This window comes from Cottoperca gobio, chromosome 8 (genome assembly GCF_900634415.1).
Source record: "Cottoperca gobio chromosome 8, fCotGob3.1, whole genome shotgun sequence".
Classification (NCBI taxonomy): Eukaryota; Metazoa; Chordata; class Actinopteri; order Perciformes; family Bovichtidae; genus Cottoperca; species Cottoperca gobio.
Window position 1 is genome coordinate 9,464,041 of NC_041362.1, and position 22,095 is coordinate 9,486,135.

Below are 22,095 nucleotides of genomic sequence, written 5' to 3' on the forward strand. Positions count from 1 at the left end.
AAGTCACAAATTCACAAGAATTTTGAAATTAATTGTAATTGTAATGTATAATTCATTTCTCAATCTAAGCAGGAGAGTCAGACTTTTTATCTCCTTAATCTCTTTGGTGATTTCAAGCCAGTTATCTACCCATGTAAATGGGTCTGCCTGTAACTGTTTACTGATTGCTTTTTTTTTTTTTGCTCTTCAGGAGGTATCAATCATTTCATGCTATTCATTCTGGCACCCAAATAAAGTGACACGCATGTCAACGGGATCTGCAGCTCAGAATTTGCTGCATTATCCTCCATAGATACAAAACGGTTGTGTCTTCGGGCAATTCCAAAACATGTGTTGATTTGCTTTATCATCCCAACAGTCCTTGCCACATTTTTTTAGTAATATTATATGAAGCTGATTTATGTAATTAACTTGAAGTTTGAGTACATGCAGGTCTGAAGTTAAGTACATTGCTTAGATAGTGTTGCTGCTGGTCTTTTACCTATTTTTCACCACCAAGTTTGGCCTTCTTACCACTGATGAAGTCTGTTAAGTTATCTTTACCTTTACCTTGGTGTCGTTGTGTAAGTGAGCCTCGGCTTGTGTGTGGATGGAACTCCTAAATCATATTGTTGTTTCGTTAATAACGTCACAGTTGATCTTATGATAAAAAGAGGAAATGGTACAATTCCTTATACTCTCCCTTCTTTCCGCTTTACTCTGTTCACTGTGACCTTGCTGTTTGTTTTCTTCACCATTTTAACTCCAACATCATCCCTACACTCAGAGACACTGACCCACATGTTCTCTCACAAGCCCATGTCAAAACATTATTTATAATTTCCTTAACATGTCTGATGTGAGGGTTGAGCCACATAACCTACAACCTACAGCTTGATGTCTGCAGTCTGTTGTTTTGTCTTTTGTAGTCGAGCACTTTGTGATGCCTGCTCCTGAAATGTTCTCTATTGCCTAAATAAGCTTATTATTATTATTATTATTATTATTATTATTAGCCTAGCAGTTGTGGCAGAAGTAGTAGCTGTTTACCAATTGGTGTCCTCAGCATTTCCTGAAGCATGAGAAGCACCTGACAGCGAGCAGCCGGGTGGGGGCGGAGTTGCCATGTTTAAAGAGAGGTGGACGTGCAGTTCCGTCCTGGCTCTCAAGCTTGATTTGTAGTTAACCGGACCGCTCTGCACAACAGTGGGGTGAAGGTTTGTATTGTCAATATGATACCAACGCATTGTAACCCGTGAACATATCATTTCAGAGGTGAATACACGTGTCGAACCTGCATTGGAATGTGACGTCGCTCGTCAAAACCTCAAGTTTGTTAAGCTAGTGGAAATGCTAGCTAGCTATTAGCAAACGTAGCTGGCGTCATCCAGCAAAGTTAGCTGTTGTTGTCAAAATGATGCTCGTAGCAAGTTACACGACGTTACCGCCAGGAACAACAAACGAGACATGTATTCGTATCTCGATGAAAGTTGGCTTGACGTTATGATTTCTGATGACATAGAGGAACTGGACGGTTTTAAATCACTTCATTAACTCTCCTCATACAACAACAGCTATGTTGATGAGACTTGTGGTAAACGCCAGAAGGCCTGTGTTGTACTGTTGAGGCTGCTTTTTGTCTAACTGTGTGTTCATGTAGTTTGAGACTGGTATTGTTTGAAGCAGCCTCCTATCAGAGAGCATCAACTTTAGCTCTCACGTTGCCTTTTATTATCCTCTCATAGTAAATAAGGTGAAAACAACTGAATGATCTGCTGGAAGACATCTTTCCTTTTGAGCATCATCTCAGGGACAACATCTACAGTGAAAAGGATTAGGGTGACATCAGCTCTTCTGCCTCCGGGGTAAGGGTTAATGATATTGTTATTAAATATACACTGCTTAATCTGTTTGTTTTTCTATAACTAGAAGCACTGGATTACCTTAACATCCTAAGGGAATTTGAAAGGATTGTGATGTTGGTAGTCGTTATTATGCACAGAACATAAGTGTAACATTGAAAACAGCCATAATTTGATGCTTATGGACCTGATGATTGTAATGGACGGTTAACTGTGATTGTGTTTGGTCTACATTATGTTCTGTGTACAAGTGGTAATTAATGCACTTTATATGTTGCTCCTTTGTGTTGTTTTTGTTTTGGTACACAATGCCTCAGACCTCTAGAACCGCAGGGAACACTGCAGCCTGACTTTGTTCCCTTGTTTATTTTTGAAAATCAGTTGCGCAATCTTGAATCAAGTTACAAATTTAGACTGCAGTAACTGGCATGGGTCATAGTAATGATACATTATTCAATCTTACACAAGTTACTATTGTATATGCCTTGATCACAACTTGTATATTTAAATGATAGATTTGTGTGCAATGTAATAGAACTTAAATATGACGTATAGTTTGAAAGTCAATATGAAGTTGATTTGATGTCTTTTACTGATTCTAGGGTGAACTAAATCGCAGACAGGAACACACATTTAATGTCAGCAGAGAAGATGGAGACAGCAGCCGGTGTATACGATGGAGCAGGACCTGCATATGAGGGAAAAGAAGACGCCCTCAGGTTAATCTCCCTCTAGTGTTGTTACACTATTACCTTTTGAAATGGTGTAAGAAGATTACAAAAGAATCATGTTTGTTGATGTGGTTCTGTCAAACACGTATTATATCTCCTATTTTTCTCCTTTCTTTCCCAAGTCCCGAGGATCTGTCTGAGGTGCTGGCAGCAGGGACCAAGGAGGTCCATGAAAAGGCTGAGAACACCCAGTTTGTGAAAGACTTCCTCAGAGGTCGCATCCGCAAAGAGCTCTTCAAGGTCAGACTGAAGAGAATCGGGTAGAAGTTGTTCCAATTTAATGTCACCGAGTGCTTTACTAAACAAACTATATGAGTCAATGAATCTAATATGAGTAAATGCATGTAATAAATATGTAGGCAAAAAAAACAACTGCAAAAATATGACGAGCAATATTTCTTTTCGTTCTTGCTTCCCCAGCTTGGTGCCGTGGCGCTCTACTATACTTATACAGCCATGGAGGAGGAGATTGAAAGGAACAAAGACCACCCCCACTTTGCCCCTCTATATTTCCCTACAGAGCTGCATCGCCATGAGGCCCTGGCCCGTGACCTTGAGTACTTTTACGGCCCTGACTGGCAGAGCCAGGTCAGCTGCTCCCAGGCCACCCAACTCTATGTGGACCGTATTCATCAAGTAGGGCAGGAGGACCCAGTGCTGCTGGTGGCCCACGCTTACACCCGCTATATGGGGGACCTGTCCGGGGGCCAGGTGCTGAGGAAGGTGGCACAGAGAGCCATGAAGCTGCCGTCCACAGGGGAAGGCCTGGAATTCTATCAGTTTGATGGCATCCATAGTGCCAAAGCATTCAAGCAGCTGTACCGCAGTCGGATGAACGAGCTGGTGCTGGACATGGAAACGAAGAAGAGGCTAGTAGAGGAGGCTGTCAAGGCCTTCCAGTTCAACATGGAGGTGAGAAGCCAGGGACCAGGAATGGATGTTGCAGAGATGGAGAAAATAAGTAATGGAAGCTATGTTTGGAAACACTAGTGGGCGATCTGTTCCCTGGTGGTGACGGTGAAGTGGTAAAATGAGATTCTTGCAGTAGAGGTGTCCTGCTTCTGCCTGTGTTGATCATTTACTGAAATGTTAAGACATTAATGGTATTATGCGTATTACTGAATGCACTTATGCAATACTTTTTATCCTTTTTATTATCGTAACCAAGTGGCATTTAAAATGAACGACTTCCACCTGACAATTTTTAGAGATACTGCCATACCCTTTATGCCATGGTAACTATTATAGGTGTAACAATCCGAAGTGATAAATCAATTCGATGATCAACGTTCCAATATTATCGATGCAAAGTGAAAACATTGATACATACCCTCTTTTAAGATGCGCCTTTTTATTTGGAAATTCCCATTCCCCTTCCGACAGAGTTCAGTTATACAATTGTCAAATCATATTTTTGTGAATGAATCTAAATGTAAGTGATTGTGTGTTAAAGGCCCCTGAACTGAATCGTGTCGTGGCAGACTTTGTGATATCAGCAAATATCGTATCATTGTCCTTTTTATATAATCTTTACATCAGTGCGATTAATAATGATACTTTGATTTTTCAGATGGTTGCTTTGCTGGCTTAGCCAAAAACAGAAGTTCCTGTCTGGTTGTTTCTTCCACAAACAATTTCTAGAATATTGAGACTGCAACAAGCTTCATAACCTTCCATGCTGTGTGTTTGTGCTGGCAGGTGTTTGACGAGTTGGAAGTGATCGGTCAAACCATCCAGGAGGATGTTTTAGATGCTGGCATGCCCGTCCACGGAGCAATGGGTGGAGACGTCAGCAAGTGTCCCTACTATTCTGCCAAAATGGGTATGTTTTTATACTTCTCTCTGTAGCATTGTGCCATTTATAGATCTATGTCGAGGATCTTTTTTTAATTAAAGTTGTGTTTTCGTTCTGTCTCACAGCGGCGTCGGGTGGAACGGCATACGCTTGTCAGCTCGTCATGGCCGTACTCCGACACCCAACAGGACAGGTCCTGTTTGCTACATGGTTTGCTGCTCTGGCTGGATTGGCTGCGTGGTATCTGATGTGATTCGGCCGTCACCCTGTCACTGCTGTAAGAGAGGGGGAGGAGAAAGAAGGGAGGACAGTAAGGAGAAAACTCCCTCAAGCTGTAGACCATTTCCTAGTTTCATATAAACATTCTGAACAGGTCCAGGTTTATTTAATGTTGTGTGTTTGCTAATGAGAGTAGCTGACAGGAATTAAACTTGGATCTGTTTCTTTATAAATGATGTGTAGGACCATTGGCACGCCATCTCCATCCATCCACCCACCCATCAAGCTACACCTTGTTTTTATCCTTCAGTCTTTTTATTTCCCTACCTCCTCTGCACCATCCCTCCATCCTTTCTGTCCTTCCAGTGTGTTTGGTCGTATCTGAAGATCTTCTTAAGCTGCTTTCTGATTTTTGTCATGGAAGCATACGGTTAATAGCGATATTACATTTTCTCCCAATTTTAAATGACACTGCCAGATTGACAGAGCATAGTGACTTTTAGAAGCGGCCCATGTATAATTGGCTATACAGTGATACATTGGTTGATGATGATGATGATGATGATGATGATGATGATGAATGGATTGTCACAATTAATTCATGGTGAGTTTAGTGGAAACGTGTTACAACGTACTATGCATATGTTATGAGTGAGTATAATGGCACAGTATGATTTTGCTGGGCAGACTGCTGTGGTGATTTTGAATCCGGTCTTTGTGCAATAAAAGATCTCCATTTTTACTTCCTCACATTGATTGAAGTACTAAGGATAATGTGAAAACACGGTGCACTACACTGCAGTTATGTTTTTATTACGTGTCATGATTCAAACGTGGCCTCAAATGTTTCCAAAACAAGTTTGAACAGGTGAGAGACGATGGGAATCAAAAACATTTTCTTATTTCATTTTAAATCTAGCACACCTACACTTTTAACAAGTGTATGATTCTTAAACATCTTTTAGATACTAGTGAATAACCAGATCATTGAATGTCCAGATTCATGTTCAAATGGACTATTTTTCGGTTTAATAATTATGATATGGTATCTTGTATTTCCCCCCCAAAAAAAAACAAAACTGCCTTTTGTCGATTTTTTAATTTTTTTTTTATTTTTTTTTAAATGCAAAGCTTCACTATCCAAGAGGAATGAGTCATTGATGATTCAGTCTTACCTGCCACAGGAGCCTATATTAGGACGAGGGCGATAACAAAAGTGATTATGATGGTTTGTCTACTAAAGGCTAAGCGTGTCTGAGTGTTGTGGTTTATTTAAACTACTTCAGGTTGGGTACTTACAGGTAGGTCCTTCAACAGCTAACCTCTTGTTTATGCATCATCACTAAAACTGCCCCACATTTCGTTCATACTGTATGTTGGGAACAACATTCCAAGTAGTGCTCAACTCAACATGGAGACGGAGGAATATATTATGCTGTGTGTGTACTGTATGTAGTGTTATTGCACTGTTTTGCGATTTGAAGTTTAATATTTATCCTGACACCGTAATGACATTTTTATTAACTTTGCATTATATTCCAAGCATTATATTTCCTTTGCTTGAAATTGTTTGACAAACGGAACCAACGGAGACCTGCTGAAAACATTTCACCCAGGTTCCGTGTGTGTGTGTGTGTGCGCGTGTGTGTGCGTGCTTGTTTGCACACTTTCACATGTAACGCACAGTATTCTTTAATTAGCAAACAGATTGGATCAGACATGGAAGCCGAAGTGATGACGTGTTTTGTATTTGAGAGTCTCAGGTTCATGTAGTCAGATGGCAATGCAATGCATTTCATATGGAGGACTATTAAACTCCTGTAATTCAAAATCCAGGTTATTTAACTTTTTTTTTTGCCAGTGTGATGTGTCAAAATGCTAAAGTATTTTTAGACAAACTGAGGGGACGCATAGTTGAACCACGGGAAGTCTAGGTAGTGCGGGTCAGTTTAAACCTTAGATTAAAGTGAGTGGGATGCTCGACTAATTCATGATTTTGAATTCTCTTGCGTTTTCATTAACCCTGCTCCGATTCGCTTTATAGTGTTTGGCTAGAATGCTCTCATTGTGTGAGAGTGAAACCCCAGGATTATGTTGGGCTTTCTATTATGAAATAAATTCTGTTTTCCTGCTCATGATGAAATAAAGGCGATTCATTTGGACTGGTTTGTTTATTTAAAAGGATTTTAATTCAGCCCGTTTGTCCTATTTAGCTAATTAGCAAACATTGGAGAAAGAATGTCCACAGAACATCTCTTTGAAAATGATAATACATTAATAGATTTATTCAAAAGTAAAAATGCAGGCTAGTCTATTCGCCACACTAACAATTAAATGTAATCTAAAACAATAGCACCTTTGTGGTATTTCTATTTGTACTTTGTTGGAGGCAGTTGTGTTTTTGATTGCATATAAATACAGATGAGCAAAATATGTATTTAATATATTACTAGATCAAAACAGACTTTTCCCAGACCGTAGCTTTATTAGACGTATGTAACTATGATCCACAACTATGTACAAATGTAATTCAGGTGCAGAATTATATCCAAAATGCAAAAGGGTTAAAAGAGAGACAGAGTTTGGTGACTAGTGTTCACAGCTCAGGAGCCAAACTTTAACTTTCCTATGCAGGCACATCTCTTCTCCTAAAACTTAAAATAAAAAAAAGGTAAACCACCAGAACACATGTCTGGTAATGTTCAGTATGTGCTGTGAATTGTGGGGAAATTCAAGCATCTATGAAAACACAACCAAGGCTTGAAGAACAATAGATTAACAAAACTTCAACCCCAAATATAAACTTGATTGAATCTGTAGTCCATGTCGATACAAATCATTTATTTCTGTGCACATGAATTCTGTTATCACTATCATGTTTTTAAGGGAGATCAACAGAAAACCAACACGCACCAAATGCTTTGATAAATGATAAGTCTTTGCAGCTTTAATGGACGTCGGACTGGAGAGGTGATTGGCACACGGGAACATCCTCTTGTGTGTGGAATTACGTCGGCAGATGATCCTCGTTTTATACACGGCAGAGCTGGGCAGGTAGGTCCGTACTGATGTGTCCAGAACCTTTGTAGGCCTCAAACACACAACACTCCTCGATCACCTGTCCCTTTACAATGTGTCTGTGCTTTGCTTTATGCCGTCCTCACCTTCTGCCCTCTGATCTACCGATGAAGCTTCTCAGTTCCAGGAGGACCTTTTACCTTTAAGAAGAAATATGAATTTTAAAAACAGACATTTAGGACATCCAGCTTCATGCAGGGGTGCATGCATCAAAGTGTTTATGCGACAGCCACAAACTAGATAATAAAAAAGGTCATCTACAAAATGAAATGTTGCATAATGGATCACATTTAATTGAGAAGAACAGAACCGAAAAAGTAATTTGGGATAAATCAATACTAGCCGTACCTGGTTTGTGGCTGTCAGGAAGCACAAATGAATTTCCTTAAATTTGGAGACGATGCCCCCCCTATTCTTTCAACTCTCCTTCCTTCTTGTCATGCTCGCTTTTCCCTGCCTCAGACTGCTTACCACTGCTGCCCCCACCTGGACGGAGATTAACACTGCATCAGCCAGTTTTACCAACCAAATACATCTTCCTTTCCTAAAGCCCTATTTCAGGACTGCAGGGGCAGTTAGGTAAGGAAAAGAGTCAGAGCGACAGCCTTACCTGTGGTGGTGTTAGTGACACCGTTCACCGTCCCCTCCACTTCCGTCTCGTCCTCAGCGTAGCTCGTTAGCAGAGTTCTTTGTCTGTCCGTCAGTGTCCTGAACAGGAAAACAACAGGTTATGGTCCTTGTGATTGGGGAAACAGCTCTCATCCCATTTCTTCCAGCATTTAATCACAAAGCCCTCCCATGTCCCCATCTGGTGGAATTTCTGCTAGATCAAAAAAGATGAACAAGATGTGCGTTTGTCTGTGGAGTCTTACTTGGGTACTTTTATTTTGACATGGACATAATGGTCTCCAGTAGCCATAGCTACTAATACGAGCGATCCCCTTCCCTGAAAGACGAATCCTCTGGTCTGTCTGGATGCCTGCAGGGATCTGAAGACAAGGACAAATCCAGTCATTCCTTACACAGTTTGAAATGTTTCCCCATTATGGAACAAACCTGAGAATGTGCGCGTCTACTTACTGCTAAGTTGACTGTTTCATAAAGGCCCTGTGCCCTGGCCGTGCCGCCCAGGATAGCTTGTGCCACAGAGACAAAAAGGTCAGAGTGGACGTCTGCACCATCTCTCCTGAACACAGGACTTTTTTGGACCTGGACACAAACCCAGAACACACCACAACCAATCACATGTGGTATCAAATCATCACCACAGGTCGTCTGAACTCTGCTAATTCTAAGTCAAAGCTCTCAGACATACATCTCTCTCTCTCTCTGCTGTGTGTTTAAAAACACCAAGCGACAAAAGTAACATATTATACCTTTAAGGAGTTGATCTACATATATAATATACTCACTCTAAACGTGATGAAGATCTCCTTCTTACCAACGGGCATTCTGACTGTCTGACCATCTTCCACTCCTTGAAGCAAAAACAAACCACCGTTAGGTTGGATACATGATGTCCATTAAAAGGTTCAGTGTAACCCTTGGAGGTATGTACAGTGTGTGAACAGTAGAACACACTGACCTGCAGGCACAGGAACCATCACAGTCTTCCTCTGCCTGGTCTGTCCCGCCCCTTTACAGGAGTGACAGGGGCTGGAAATGACTGTGCCTTTGCCACTACAACGACGACATGTGGAGCGCATCACAAACGGGCCCGTGTTCACCGTCTCCTACGGGGCGGACAGTACACGCGTTTAGTAACACAACAGAAAACAAAACCTTGATGAAAAGGCAACGTGTCGGCGCTCTTACCATGCCGGAGCCGTTGCAGTGGTTGCAGTGCTGGACTTTGGTGCCTGGCTCGTGGCCCTTACCATCACAGCGCTGGCAGGCTGCTTCTATGTTAACCGAAAACTCTTTGTTGACTCCCTTTGCTGCCTGAGTGAACGTCAGCTCCATGAAGTACTGTGTCGGCAAAAAAGGATTCATTACTCTGAACGTGCACCAATTAAAAATGACCAAACGCGAACCAGAAAAGCAAAATCGAAGGCTCTCCCTGGCCTTACTTTTGCTTCCAACAGTGTCCCACTCACCTCCTGTGGCTGTTCAAATATGGCATTGAAGTCTCCAAAGCCACGGCTTCCTGAGAATTCCCCGAAGATCTTGCGGAAGAGCTCCTCCGGGTTCACGCTGTTGGCCTGTCCAGACCAGTACTGCTGCCCTCCTCCACCAGCTTGACCAGCGTCAAAGCCTGTTGAGCCGTACGTATCGTACTGCTTCCTCTTTCCTTCATCACTCAGGACCTGAAAGAAACATGGAGAAAGGTTTAAGAGGTACATTTGTTATTCTGATGTGATTGAAAGACACTATTCATAGATTTCAAAGAAAACATATGAGGGGAAATATACAAGTGTTTAGTGAAAGCTTGAATAAAGACTGAGACTAAACCTCGTAAGCTTCAGCCAGCTGAGCAAATTTCTCCTTGGCTTGTGGGTCTTCTTTGTTGGTGTCAGGGTGATACTTTTTAGCCATCTGAGGGACAACAAAACACCAAAACACAAAAACACTGTCAACCACTGGGACGATTGGTCAACCGAGAACCAATACGAGCTGTGAATGTACGTCAGGCAGGAGCAGACCTGGTAGTAGGCTTTCTTGATCTCTTTCTGGGTTGCTGCGCGAGGTACGCCAAGAATCTGGTAGAGGTCCTTCTGGCTGCTAGCAGGGCTACTTGTGTGAAAGGACAGTGTGCAGGCAGCATGGGGCGATTTGATACCTGTGAAAAGTAAGTAAATACCATTTGGAACAGCTGCATTCAGGGCCTCATTTGTTCACCGACGATGAAAACAAATTATAAATATTTAGACAGGCCAGCAAGGTAACCTGATCGGCAAGAAAATTCCAGAAATACAACTGTTGTAAAGCTGAAGATGATTTACTTGCAAGTGGTGAAAACATATGCTAGTGCCACAATTGCAATGACAGAAGGTTGCAAGCAACGAAACAAACACAAGATTTGACTTTCTTGAAGAGTTCCTCGTGTGATTTGATTGAGGGCTATGGTTAGGTTCCAGTTCAAGTAAGGGGGTAACACACATAACACCCCAACACATCACTCCAAATGTGTTATGCTGCACCTCTACTGGACTTTTGCTGCTGCTGCTTTGCACACTCATATTTGCATTATACTTCAAATTGCTTATACATGTGCTTACATTGATTAGATGTTGTACTTTTGACCTTTATTATCTCTTGTATCATTCATGCCCCATGTATTCTTTTTTAAAATATCTGTTACGGGTTTGTTTTTGTTTTTTTAAGAATGTGAGAATGACACAACTGCAATTTCGTTTTGCTTGCATAATGTTATTGAACCTTCTGGGTCGCAGAATACGATGTAACCCTGGCATCACACACTTGCAAATTCAACTTGATAACTGCAAACTAAAGTTATCGCTACGTGCAAACAAATAAATGCGTGTTGTGTTACAAGCTTGTCATATGTTAAATGATCGCCTTAGCCGTTGTCAAGCCTGGTTAAATGTGTTGTTTTATGCTGCGTCACAGGAGTAAACCAGAAATTAAAAAACATTTAGCCTAGCCTAGCCTAGCCTAGGCCAGTACCATATGGTTTCACAGCCCTCACCTGACAGTCCTCTCAATGTCAACGCTTTTCCTGCTCCTCCATACATCAGGTTCCCTCCCCGCCACAGTTGTTCCGCTCCCAGGGTAGATATACTGCGGACCCCTCCATGTCCAGCGCAGACAACGGCACCCGCGGCCCTGCGATGTCCAGAGGACAAGATGACTGTAATCCAGCGTGAGGAGTACCGGGCAGCTGAAGACGCCATCATTCCTTCTCTAGCCTCTGCTCCGGACTCACTGCGCATGTCCAGGACGGAGTGGGCGTCACCGAGAGTGCAAAGATAGTTATTTTGATTCAAGATAATGCACTCTCAAAGAAAAACGAATTGCAGAAGTGTATCTAAAATCTTACTGTTACTTTTTATAAACTCAACGCAAGTGGTTCCAATAGATAACACTTAGGATTGACTTAAAGTATTTACACATTATCAGTTTTATAGTGTCAAAGAGCATCTCAAGTGTCAAGTAAAAAAAATGGATGCACATGTTTTAAGAACCGGGGCAGCAAGTGACAGAGCAGAGATTTCTCTAGTGTTTGAAAAAAAAAAGAAAATCTCCGCCCATGCGGACAGCTCTGTGGAGCAAAGCGAGCAAACACCGCACGGCCAACCTGAACTGTCAGCTGTAGCAGGAGTCCTCTGCAGAGTACCAACCAGCTCGACAGAGACACCCAGGAAGGCACGAAAGTCAATTTGAGAGAGCAGCATGAATCGCTTTAAGACCTCCAAATTCAAAAACACCACTCCGAAAATTGCCAAGAAAGATGTGAGTAGCTCACGAGCTTCTAAATAGAGCCAGTTCTCCTAGCTAACATTAGCTTTGGTTATTAGCTGTGCTACTGAAGTTGTGTTTTTGGGGAACGGCTGCCTGCAAGAGATGAACTTCCTGCATCTGGAAGGCTGCGTAGTATTGAGACAACTACACGAAAATATGAACTCGCACATTAGTATTCACACGAAATATGGACTGGTAGTAAAAAGTACGAGCCATGTGGTTGTATAGAGCCGCTAGCCTACATCGGGTGAGGCAGTGACGCCCATCATCATGCTATTATATTATAGCTAACTGAGTTTTTTCATTGCTTTTCAATGTTAACACTTAGAGTTATGTTGCCAAAATTTGCTATGTCAGGCAAAGGCAAATATATACATTTGAATAGCAAATGCGATAATTGGTATGATCCCCCCCCTCTCCCTCAGTGATAGTTTTCCTGTAGGCTGCAAGAGGCGACATGTCTGGACGGGACTGGAGTGTCTTGCATACAAATTTTACATTTTCCTCATCCTCTGGACCCATTTGTTTCAAGTTGCAACCCCTGCTGCTCTCCTCGCTGAGTTGGATTATGTAATCCCATACCTTGTTTTTAATGAGGCAGTAGAATGCCTGGTATTCACAAGGACAGTGTGAATGTAAAACAAACACTTCCCAGAGCAAACCAATGGATATGTGTAGTTGAGGTGCTGAAGTCATGTGACAGGGACTGTCATGTCAAACACTGTAGAAGAGAGAAAATGGGGCAAGGGAGATAAAGTGAGAGGAGAGGCGAGGCAGTTTTAGAGGGATGGAAAGAGACCAAATGTTTCGCACATAGTTTGAGAGAGTAGTCACAGGAGTCGTCTAATTTAGTCAGCTCTTGTCTGACACTGAGGTGCCCCTCAGTCCCCTGGCTGAGCGCAGCTTTTGTATTGGCTTTCTAATTATGAGCCTCTATATGGATTCACAACCTGTATATTGATTAAAGTGTAGCTCTTTAATCCTAAGAACAATGCAGAAAAAACACATACCAGATAATGTACATGTTGACCTAAATGTATATATTAAGGCAAGACACAGCTTTTACAATATAAACAAATGTCCTTAATATTATCCATGCAGTAAAGGATGCTCCAGAAATTAAAAGATTTTGACAACATGGAGTAGTCCTGTTTGATGTCCACTTGTCTTTTGACATACACACATGTAGAACGTGTAACCCTGTCAACATATATGCAAGTGCCCTCTGTAGGCCAAATGTCTTGTCTTGGCTGATCTGTAACAGTTTTGTGAGCAGCAGCAGCAGCAGCAGCAGCAGCAGCAGCAGCAGCAGCAGCAGCAGCAGCAGCAGTGGTTGCAGCGTGTTCTATTGACAGACCTCTTGCTGCTCTTGCCGTGTTAATGTTGAAAGAGCTTTTAAGAGTTATCTGTTGTGCAATGCAGGGACCCCTTCCACTTCCTCAACAGTTCATTCAGAGGCACTTTTGTGTGTGTGTGTGTGTGTGTGTGTGTGTGTGTGTGCTCTCAGCTAGACCCTTCCTGTTTTATTTCTCTTTGTTTTAAACTAGTTGTGACAGAAACTTGGTCATGTTAATATTAGGAAACAGATGAACTATGTTTTTCTGTTGGATTCTTCAGTGTAGCAGGTTGCTTGTGTTGCTGCTTGAATGACATTTCTTTCCCTCTCTTGTCATGTGTTCCGACCCCAATTATCTAAGTGCATTACCCTACCCTTGTTTTTTTAATCCATTATGATCCCTTTCTCATGCTCTCCATGTCTTTTTAAATCCAGGGATGGATCAACAACGTCCAAGGTGGCTCCTTCTCCTGCCAGGGGAACCACATCAAAGCAAGCTCCAAGTTTGTGGCCTTTAACACCGATCAGGCTGGTAAGGCTATGAAAGTGTGGCGAACAGTAACGTTTGCCTCGTGCAGACGGAATCATCTGTGTACAGTTTCCGCCCTGTTTGTGCTTGTGTCCACATGTAACCAGTTCTGGATATGGAGATGACTGAATAAAGTAAAAAATGAAAACAGAAAGGATGTTTTTGTTTTGTTTTATGACAGTATGACATGTTCTGTGTATGTGTCTGCAGGTGGAGGTATGCTGGGCCTGTCCTCAGTCAAACCTGGTTCAGATGGACAGTGGACAGTCACGCAGATTTCCTGCCATTCTGGTAGCGTTTCTTTATTCTTTTGTCAGCACATCACAGTCCTTGTCTTTCCCTCCCTGTGCCCCTTTTCCTGCCACAACTCCAACCCTCAAGGACACTCTGGTCTCTTTTAGAGAAAACCAATCACTTGAGAAATGTAAATGCCTTTACTCAGAAAGGAAATGAATATCTACAGCTGTGACTGGTCTCATTTTTATTTTCCCTCCTCTCTGTCAGATCTGGTGACTGATATGGACTTTTCCCCTTTTGATGAAAGTCTCCTGGCAACATGCTCTGGAGATGAAACGGTGAGATTTATTTGTTGTTCACTTACACATAAGCCCGCTTTCCATCCTCTCAGGCTTTGTTGTTGCTGGCAGGGCTTTGAATACGATATGAACCTGCTTGTGGTTTGTTATTCCTACCTTTTTGGAAGAAATCCTCCTCTCAGCACATTATCCTCAGCCACAGGTGCCCTATATTACAGGAAACCGCTGAGCGTGAGTCTTCATCTTCAGACTCAGCAGCTCGGTTCACCTCAGGGATCTTTCGCGGCAGTGCCCAGCATCTGCAGTGCACTTTGATTCCTCTTATCTGTTGCCAACAGGCTATATTGTTTCACCAACTGGATTGGGCTGAGCAAGCAAATTAGAGTCAAACTGAGTGAAATATGAAGTATTTCTACGGATTTAAAATGAACCAATGCAGCTTTGTTTCATCTGCTTTCATCTGTCAACAAGAAATCCAAAACTGAGCCCAAACCTCAAATGTGGGATGCTGTAGGGATCCTGCCAGTCTGTAGGTTAAAAACACCTGCTGTTAGATGCAACTAACGATTATTTTCAATATCAATTAATCTGCCGATTTATTATGCCGTTTTCGGGCTTTCCGTCCATCTGTCCGTACGTATGTCCGTTCCATTCTTGTGAAGGGAATTTCTTCAAATTTCCCAGAACTGTCTACTTGGACTATAGGATGAACTGATTAGAATTTGGTGGTCAAAGGTCAAGGTCACTGTGACCTCACAAAACACATTTTTAGACTTAACTCAAGACTTTATTTCAGGGGTCGGGAACCTTTTTGGCTGGGAGAGCCATAAAAGCCAAGTATTTTTAAATGTATTTCCTTGAGAGCCATATATTTAATAAAATTGAGTTTTAAGTATATCACGTCTCCGAGTACTGAAAGCGGTATCAGTGTTTCCCCCTACCATTGTCTCAAGGCCACAATTATATCCGGCCCGCGAGAAAATACAATTTTTCTGTCATAACTGGCCCGCCGGTTTTGGTAATTAAATCAATGCATGGCACAACCACGGGAAAATATATATTTCGGGAAGTATCTAAATGTGTGAATGAAATGAAACTGCCCTGGGACAAACTGACGGGACTGACGACAGACAGCCTGCGATGTGATGAAAAGAGCGGATTAGTGCAGGATGCGGGAGAAGATGCAGCGGGAGAACTGTGCAGGTGAGCTCACGGTGTATCACTGCATCACACACCAGGAACCGCTGTGTTGTAAAGCTCTGGAGATGGAACATGTAATAAGCACCGTAACACAGACAGGAAACTTTATAAGAGTCAATGCAAGTCTTTTCCTGAGGAGATACATTCTGGACATGGAGGTGCGATGGCTGAGTCGAGGGAAAGTTCTGAATAGATTTTTCGAGTTGCGTGAGGAAGTTTTTAGAAGCAAAGGGAAACACACCACAGATCTCTGGGACGGAAAGTGGCGATGTGAAGCATCTCACTGTTAAACCTGCAGCTTCAGGGCCGTGTGATCACGGACATGTGTGATGCAGTGAGAGCGTTCCAAGCTGAGCTGCCTGTGGGAGACTCTGATGCAGAAGGAAACTTTGGTCACTACGTGTTTCCAAACACTGACAAACATCTTCACCGCTGTGTTCCCGACTGCGCATAAACTGCTCAGCAATCCGTTTGCAGTTGACGTGGAAACAGCACATATGAACATCCAAATGGAACTGATTGACCTCCAGTGTAATGACACACTCAAGGCAAAGTGTGACTCTGTGGGCGCTGCAGTTTCCAAGCTTCACCCCGAAACGATGACTTAATTTTGGCTCACTCTGTGATTGAGTTTGACACCCCTGTTCTCCTCAGCTGTTTGGCGAAGGGCAGGGCAGGGCTACGCCCCCTACACACACACACACACACACACCAACACACACACGTGCGCACACAGTTTCAGTCAGAGACTGAGTGGAGGAAAGGAGAGGGGAGAACTAAAACAAAATCCCCTGCTAAATATTTTACTTTTAAATGACACAGTATAATTATTTAATACTTGTTAATCATGTTAAAAAATGTCAGCTCAAAATTGTCTGTGAGCCATATCGTGTCATCGAAAGGAGCCATAGGTTCCTGACCCCTGCTTTATATGAGAATTATGACTATCTAAATAGTTGAGATTCATTTTCTGTCAATTGACTAATCTAATCAGAGTAGACAGATCGTAATAATTTAATTTAATATTCAAAGGAGATCCTGAGATTTCACGACTATTTCCATCAAAGAGGATGGAAAAAGGTTTCTGCTGCTTACAGGCCACACAATCAGCACCAGTTACCAGCCTAATGCTGTGGCAAGTAGATTTGCATCACTATAATCTATGCATTATAAGGTGTGTTAAAGTGTAAGTGACGCAGCTAAGCCACTATTTTTGATATTTTCCTCTCTCTGTGTTCAGGTGAAGTTGTGGAGTTTATGTGATCCAGAGCTGCAGCAGCCCAGCGCTCCTCAGCTGACCCTGCGTCCAGGGCAGGGCAGGCTTGAGCTGGTGCTTTTCCACCCCACCTCCTCTGGCTTGTTGGCCGTGGGCGCCACCAAGTCCCCCATGATTTGGGACACCGGCCGCCTGGATACACCACTAGCAGGTAGCTACAGCAGGAGACGTGAACAGAGCATGTGCACATGTTTGTTTGTGCGCACAGTTTTTGTTTAAATGAAAACACGCACACAACAGCCGAAACAAATTGTGTCAAAGTCTTTGTCGTACATTATGTCTGCATTTAACATTTCAGTCTTTTGTCAATTTTTTGTTGTGGCCTGTTTTTGTTTCTCTGTGCAACATGTTTATACATATATTTGGAGTGGAGTGGTTGGTTTCCTTTTCTTCATTGGGGGACTGTCTGACTGACACTGCCTACGTTTTACAGCCCTGTGGCTCTGTCTAAGTGCTGGAGCAGCAGAGGTAATGTTTTTGGTTTGCTGTCCTGGTCCCAGTCCTGGACTGGCCTCAGGATGCAGTCACTATCCTATGGCCTCCCCCCCCCCCCCCCCTCACAAACACTGCCCCTCCCACATCCCATGACAGCTGGCCTGGCTGCTGCTGCTCACTGCTGATCCAACCTGTCATGAGCTGTACCTCCACACGCTGTCTTTCACCCTCATTACTCATTAATATGTGGTTGAGGAACAAGGTCTGAATGATATAAATCTATATGTGAATGTGTGTGTTTTACTTTACCGTTTTCAGTTCATGCCAAAGCACTTTTGTGTGTCTTAACAAGTGCACCGCTCATCTCTTTTCATCAGTTTGGTGTCATATTGAAACTGAATTAGCTGTGCTGTGCTCACGTATGGCACTGTAGCCTAATATGTGTCATTGCTCATAATCTCTCTCATGGGCGTAGTAAACCGTTAGCACATGAGATACATTCTTAAATCATCCGTAGTTTGTGTTGTTTGTTTTTCTGAATTTGATATGCTTGATTTACGGCATCATCTCTCCCTTCTGCATATCTCCCGCAGTGACCTCTCATGTTTTCTGTCGTCTTTGTCTGTTAATGTGTCATTCCGTGTTCATAGTGCGTAGCATCATGTTTTTCTTTTTTTCTTTTGTCCCTGTCCCACATGAACTTTGTGTCATAAGTTATTTCCCTCTTCTCACCTCTCTAAATTACAACGTGTGTGTCTGCAGTTTTGGAGCAGCACGGTGACCAGCTGCAGAGTCTGAGCTGGAAACAGGACGGCTCTCTGCTGGCTTCCTCCTGCAAGGTAATGACAACTTGCACTGCATCACACACACAGTATATGCATATTGTACGAACATACATGGCTTCACCTTTGTTTTCAAAGCACAAAAAATGAGAACGTTTTTTTTTAGCTGTAGTTGCAGTGTGTGACCACTAGATGTAGCCGGTGGCTCACATTCAGTGCAGCTAACTCACATTGGACACTGCTGTTCATTATCTGTTAATATAGTTTATTTAATCAAAATGTCAACAGGGGTAATGCTCATAAAAAGGGTGCGGATCACATTTGATTAGGAATTAGTGAACAGTTCTTTAGAGGGAAAAAGAATAAACTTTGAAAGCCCTATGACGTAAAAGATAATAGCTAGTTTGTTTTAATGCAGTAATAATGATGACAAAGAAAGAAATCTTGGCCGCAGTTGATAAAGAGCCTGTTGAGATTTTCCTTGTCGGACTGGAAACTGTATTAACTTAGTTAATGTGGGCACAAGCCTGTGTGTGTGTGTGTGAGGGATAAATCTATCCCCACCTGACCCCTGATCCCCCGTATCCCCAAGTCCACACCCAGTTTGCCCTTTGAACCCTCCCGTCTTCCCGTAGCTCTGGCGGGCAAGTTTAACTCTAATCAGGAACTGACGACCATCCCTCTTGGCATGTACAGTAGTTTTCGTAACATCCAGAGAGACGCTAAGAAGAGAGAGAATCTCCCAGGGTTTTTAATGCGTCCATATGGCCCCATTCTCATCTGTGTCATCAGGAAATAATCACACAGCTTGATGGGGCTCTCCATTAGGTTGTTAATATTTTGTGTAGGAGGAGAAGGGAGGGAGGTGGGTTTATGAGTAGGCAGAGAAAGAAGGAATTTATGAGTTGAGCTGGAATTGTGTCATGAATCTCATTTGATTTATAGAAAGTGCGAGAAGTGATTTTATCAGTGGAGGTTAACATAATTCATTTTTGGGTTTTTTTGCGCCGCAGTGAAGTTTTTTAATTTTTTTTATATAAATGAGGCCGAGGTCCCTGGTGCATACTTTAGACAATGTGTGATGAGCTCACTTGCGCTTGAGACGTAATAAACTTTGACACAAAAATCTCACACATGCAGGTATTTAACGCATATTATTGTCAGTCCAATCCCTGTTGTTTGTCTTTGCTCTGACATGAAACAAATGACTTTACCCGTCAGAGCCTTCGTCAAAATCATGACATTTATCTTGACATGATAATCATCCACGCCAGAGCTACTACCCCTATTATCAGCCTTAAAAAAGAACGAGGCACCTGAAAAGAAAGAGGGAGGGGGAGGGGAAATGTGAGCCAAGATCAGAGTCGGGGGGGGCCTCTGAGGTTCTTGCCTTGTCGGGCTCTGGTGTCATTTAACCCAAAAGGCCCCTTTCAATCTCTCCAATCCCATTTATTAAAGCAAACAGGGCTCGCCAACATGTGGGTCCAATCCCCCGGCCCTCCCATAGGGTAAACATTTGGGGCGCAGGGCTGGGGGGGAAGATGAAGGGGAGACCATCACCCCGAAGATCAGGAATCATGACAGGCCTGGTTTGGACCCAGAGAGATGTGTGTGTGTATATATATGACAGACTTGCAGGGAGAAAGGCGCCATTCATTTAAGGGAAGGCAAATCCACAGGTAGAATGACCCGAGAGGGAAGACTGCCTGTGTTTATCTGAATGATGGACGGGACAGGGTGGCATGCTGTTTAGAAATGAGGAGTCACTGGATATACGGTCCACCTTGAATTTTGAAAGTCGCATCATAAATGAGCTCCATACATAAACCATATCGCCCCTGTTGAGAGGAGTGAGCATAATTGATAAAGGGGGATCCTGCCGTCTCAAACTGCCAATCACAACAGGCTGTGACACTGGTAACCGTGGGAGAATGGAGGGGGGGGGAGGCTGGCATCGCAGTGTGTTTGACGAGTGAAGGGAGAGCACCGCTGGTTGAATATTCCCAGCGTCTGTGTGTGTGTGTGTGTGTTTGCATACATGTGAAAGTTGTGTGCAGCAAACTCGCAGTGAAAACTCATTAAGAGCAGCTTGAGAATGAAGCTCGTCACTTTGATTAAACAGCTGCTGCCTCAGCACAGAAACTATCCTGGCACTCCATCTGTGCATTTATGAGTTGAGGTGGTGTGTGTGTTTATACGGGTTATTGTCATAGGCTTGTGTGTGTGTGTGTGTGTGTGTGCTTGGATACATCTGTACGAGAGCAGCCCCTCGTCTGTGTGTTTGCACAGCCAGATAGTTTCCTCCCTCATGTTGGTGTTTGCACAACAACACTTGGGTTGATATACCAGTGAGTGAACTTAATATGGCAAATGTATTGTTTGTATATATGTACAGTAGATATGTGTGTGTGTTCGGTTATTCTAAAGTGTGTTTGCACAGTCAGGGGAACGTATTGAAATGATGGAGCTCTAACATTTAGTGGATTAACAGAAATGTAATCGGTAACTCTTTTGATAATTGAATTTTTCTTGCCAAATGCCAAAAAGGTTTGCTTGAGTTTATCAATTAACATCAACCAGAACTTGTGTGTGTTAGTGTGTGTCCTGACTCTGATAATGCCTTCGTGTGTGTGTGTGTGTGTGTGTGTGTGTGTGTGTGTGTGTGTGTGTGTGTGTGTGTGTGTGTGTGTGTGTGTGTGTGTTGTTCTGACACTGCTCCCTGAGCCTTTTGGCTTAGGCCTAGGTCACATAGACCTCAAGCCATAGCCTTAGGGCATCATATGCGTGGGTGGGCTACACAAACACAAAGATAGAAAGCGAGGCAGAGAGAGAGAGAAAGGGCACATCAAGAAATCCCTCTGTTTGCTATTCAAGCTAATAAACGAATACAAATAAAACAAATAAATCTCCTCTTGCATTGCTGTGGATATCAGTATTTAGAGAAGCTGTGTGTGTGTGTGTGTGTGCGTGTACGCTTGACTGTGTCATTGTCATCCTCCTGATTCCCTCTGACATGTATATGCGAGTTAAGTGTGTGCATGGTTTAGTCTAAGTCCTATACTTATTACCTGCTATCAGTCCAGTATGTCTGCCGTGATCACAGTCACACAGCAGTATTGAGTGACACGGCCGCAGACACGCATGTCCCGGTCACAGCATGATCCCATTAGGCCCCATTTCCTCTCAATCATGCAGGAGGCTCACTGATTGGCTGCTGTGATTGATGCCAAATGTGGGTTTGGGCTGACTCGGGTCAAGGGAGGCACTCGGGCTTCAGAGAGGTCACTGGATTGCTTTTGCCGACAATGAATCAGTCCGATCACACTGATAAATGGAGAAACTTCAGAGAGCTTGTGTTATTCTTTAACTGACTCATACCGAGGTGGAAGCACTCTTTTATTAACTTTTTTATTAATTTATATTTCAGTTTTCCATTTTAGTTTCCATGAAAAAAAATGACAGCTGACTGAGGAGCATTTAATTTCTTCCAGCAGAAACTAAATGACATAGTCCTGCAATAACTCCTACCTCCATGAAGGTTATAATGTTCAGCTTTTGTTGGAACTGTTTTAGAGAGGTGTTGATTTAATTGTATGATGTATTTGTGTTATTTCTCTTTCATCTGTCTAGGACAAGATGCTGCGAGTGTTTGACCCCAGAGCCCAGCTGACACCTGTTCAGGTAAGTCCTTTGCAGCTGCACGCAAGGAAATCAAATGCAGCTATCCAGCTTAGAAAACCCTTTCTTTAGTACAGACAGAACTTTATGTCGACATATTTAAGGGAAACAATGGGGGAAAATAGTCCCTGTCACTCCACTGCCATTAAGTGGTGTTTTTTTCCACACTGCATTTAGTGATAAACTTGTTGACAGCAACCCAGCTCACCACTGGCCGCTCTCAGTGATTCATTTGCT

At 42.8% G+C, this 22,095-nt stretch overlaps 3 protein-coding genes across 4 annotated transcripts in view; 2 read left to right on the plus strand and 1 right to left on the minus strand.

Moving 5' to 3' along the window:
* Positions 1 to 1,062: 1,062 nt before the first annotated feature.
* Positions 1,063 to 6,748, plus strand: hmox2b (heme oxygenase 2b). The gene is made up of 7 exons (XM_029437560.1): positions 1,063 to 1,196; positions 1,725 to 1,844; positions 2,444 to 2,560; positions 2,695 to 2,812; positions 2,993 to 3,484; positions 4,271 to 4,394; positions 4,493 to 6,748. The coding sequence occupies exons 3-7, from the start codon at positions 2,478 to 2,480 to the stop codon at positions 4,618 to 4,620; spliced, it is 945 nt and encodes a 314-aa protein (XP_029293420.1). The 5' UTR covers positions 1,063 to 1,196; positions 1,725 to 1,844; positions 2,444 to 2,477; the 3' UTR covers positions 4,621 to 6,748.
* Positions 6,749 to 7,051: 303 nt separating this feature from the next.
* On the minus strand, positions 7,052 to 11,696 carry dnaja3a (DnaJ heat shock protein family (Hsp40) member A3a). The gene is given in 12 exon segments (XM_029437559.1): positions 7,052 to 7,804; positions 8,275 to 8,372; positions 8,537 to 8,574; positions 8,576 to 8,653; positions 8,745 to 8,873; positions 9,077 to 9,141; positions 9,250 to 9,397; positions 9,480 to 9,632; positions 9,761 to 9,970; positions 10,116 to 10,199; positions 10,307 to 10,443; positions 11,314 to 11,696. Coding segments are annotated over 12 exon segments (1,407 nt in total). The 5' UTR covers positions 11,558 to 11,696; the 3' UTR covers positions 7,052 to 7,781.
* Positions 11,697 to 11,860: 164 nt separating this feature from the next.
* Positions 11,861 to 22,095, plus strand: part of LOC115012096 (mitochondrial import inner membrane translocase subunit TIM16-like) — a 103,807-nt gene continuing 93,572 nt past the window's right edge. The window contains exons 1-7 of one of the 2 annotated variants that reach the window (XM_029437554.1): positions 11,861 to 12,077; positions 13,858 to 13,954; positions 14,162 to 14,242; positions 14,456 to 14,526; positions 16,928 to 17,114; positions 18,161 to 18,237; positions 21,811 to 21,861. In XM_029437554.1, the coding sequence (XP_029293414.1) occupies positions 12,018 to 12,077; positions 13,858 to 13,954; positions 14,162 to 14,242; positions 14,456 to 14,526; positions 16,928 to 17,114; positions 18,161 to 18,237; positions 21,811 to 21,861 (624 nt within the window). In that variant the 5' untranslated portion in view covers positions 11,861 to 12,017. The remainder of the gene's footprint in view (positions 12,078 to 13,857; positions 13,955 to 14,161; positions 14,243 to 14,455; positions 14,527 to 16,927; positions 17,115 to 18,160; positions 18,238 to 21,810; positions 21,862 to 22,095) is intronic. The other variant, XM_029437556.1, reaches the window with a different exon arrangement.

Coding starts and splice junctions, on each gene's coding strand:
- hmox2b (XM_029437560.1), top strand. CDS start 2,478: ATGTCAGCAGAGAAGATGGAGACAGCAGCCGGTGTATACGATGGAGCA. Junction 2,813..2,992: donor TCCGCAAAGAGCTCTTCAAG/GTCAGACTGAAG, acceptor TTGCTTCCCCAG/CTTGGTGCCGTGGCGCTCTA. Junction 4,395..4,492: donor CTACTATTCTGCCAAAATGG/GTATGTTTTTAT, acceptor TCTGTCTCACAG/CGGCGTCGGGTGGAACGGCA.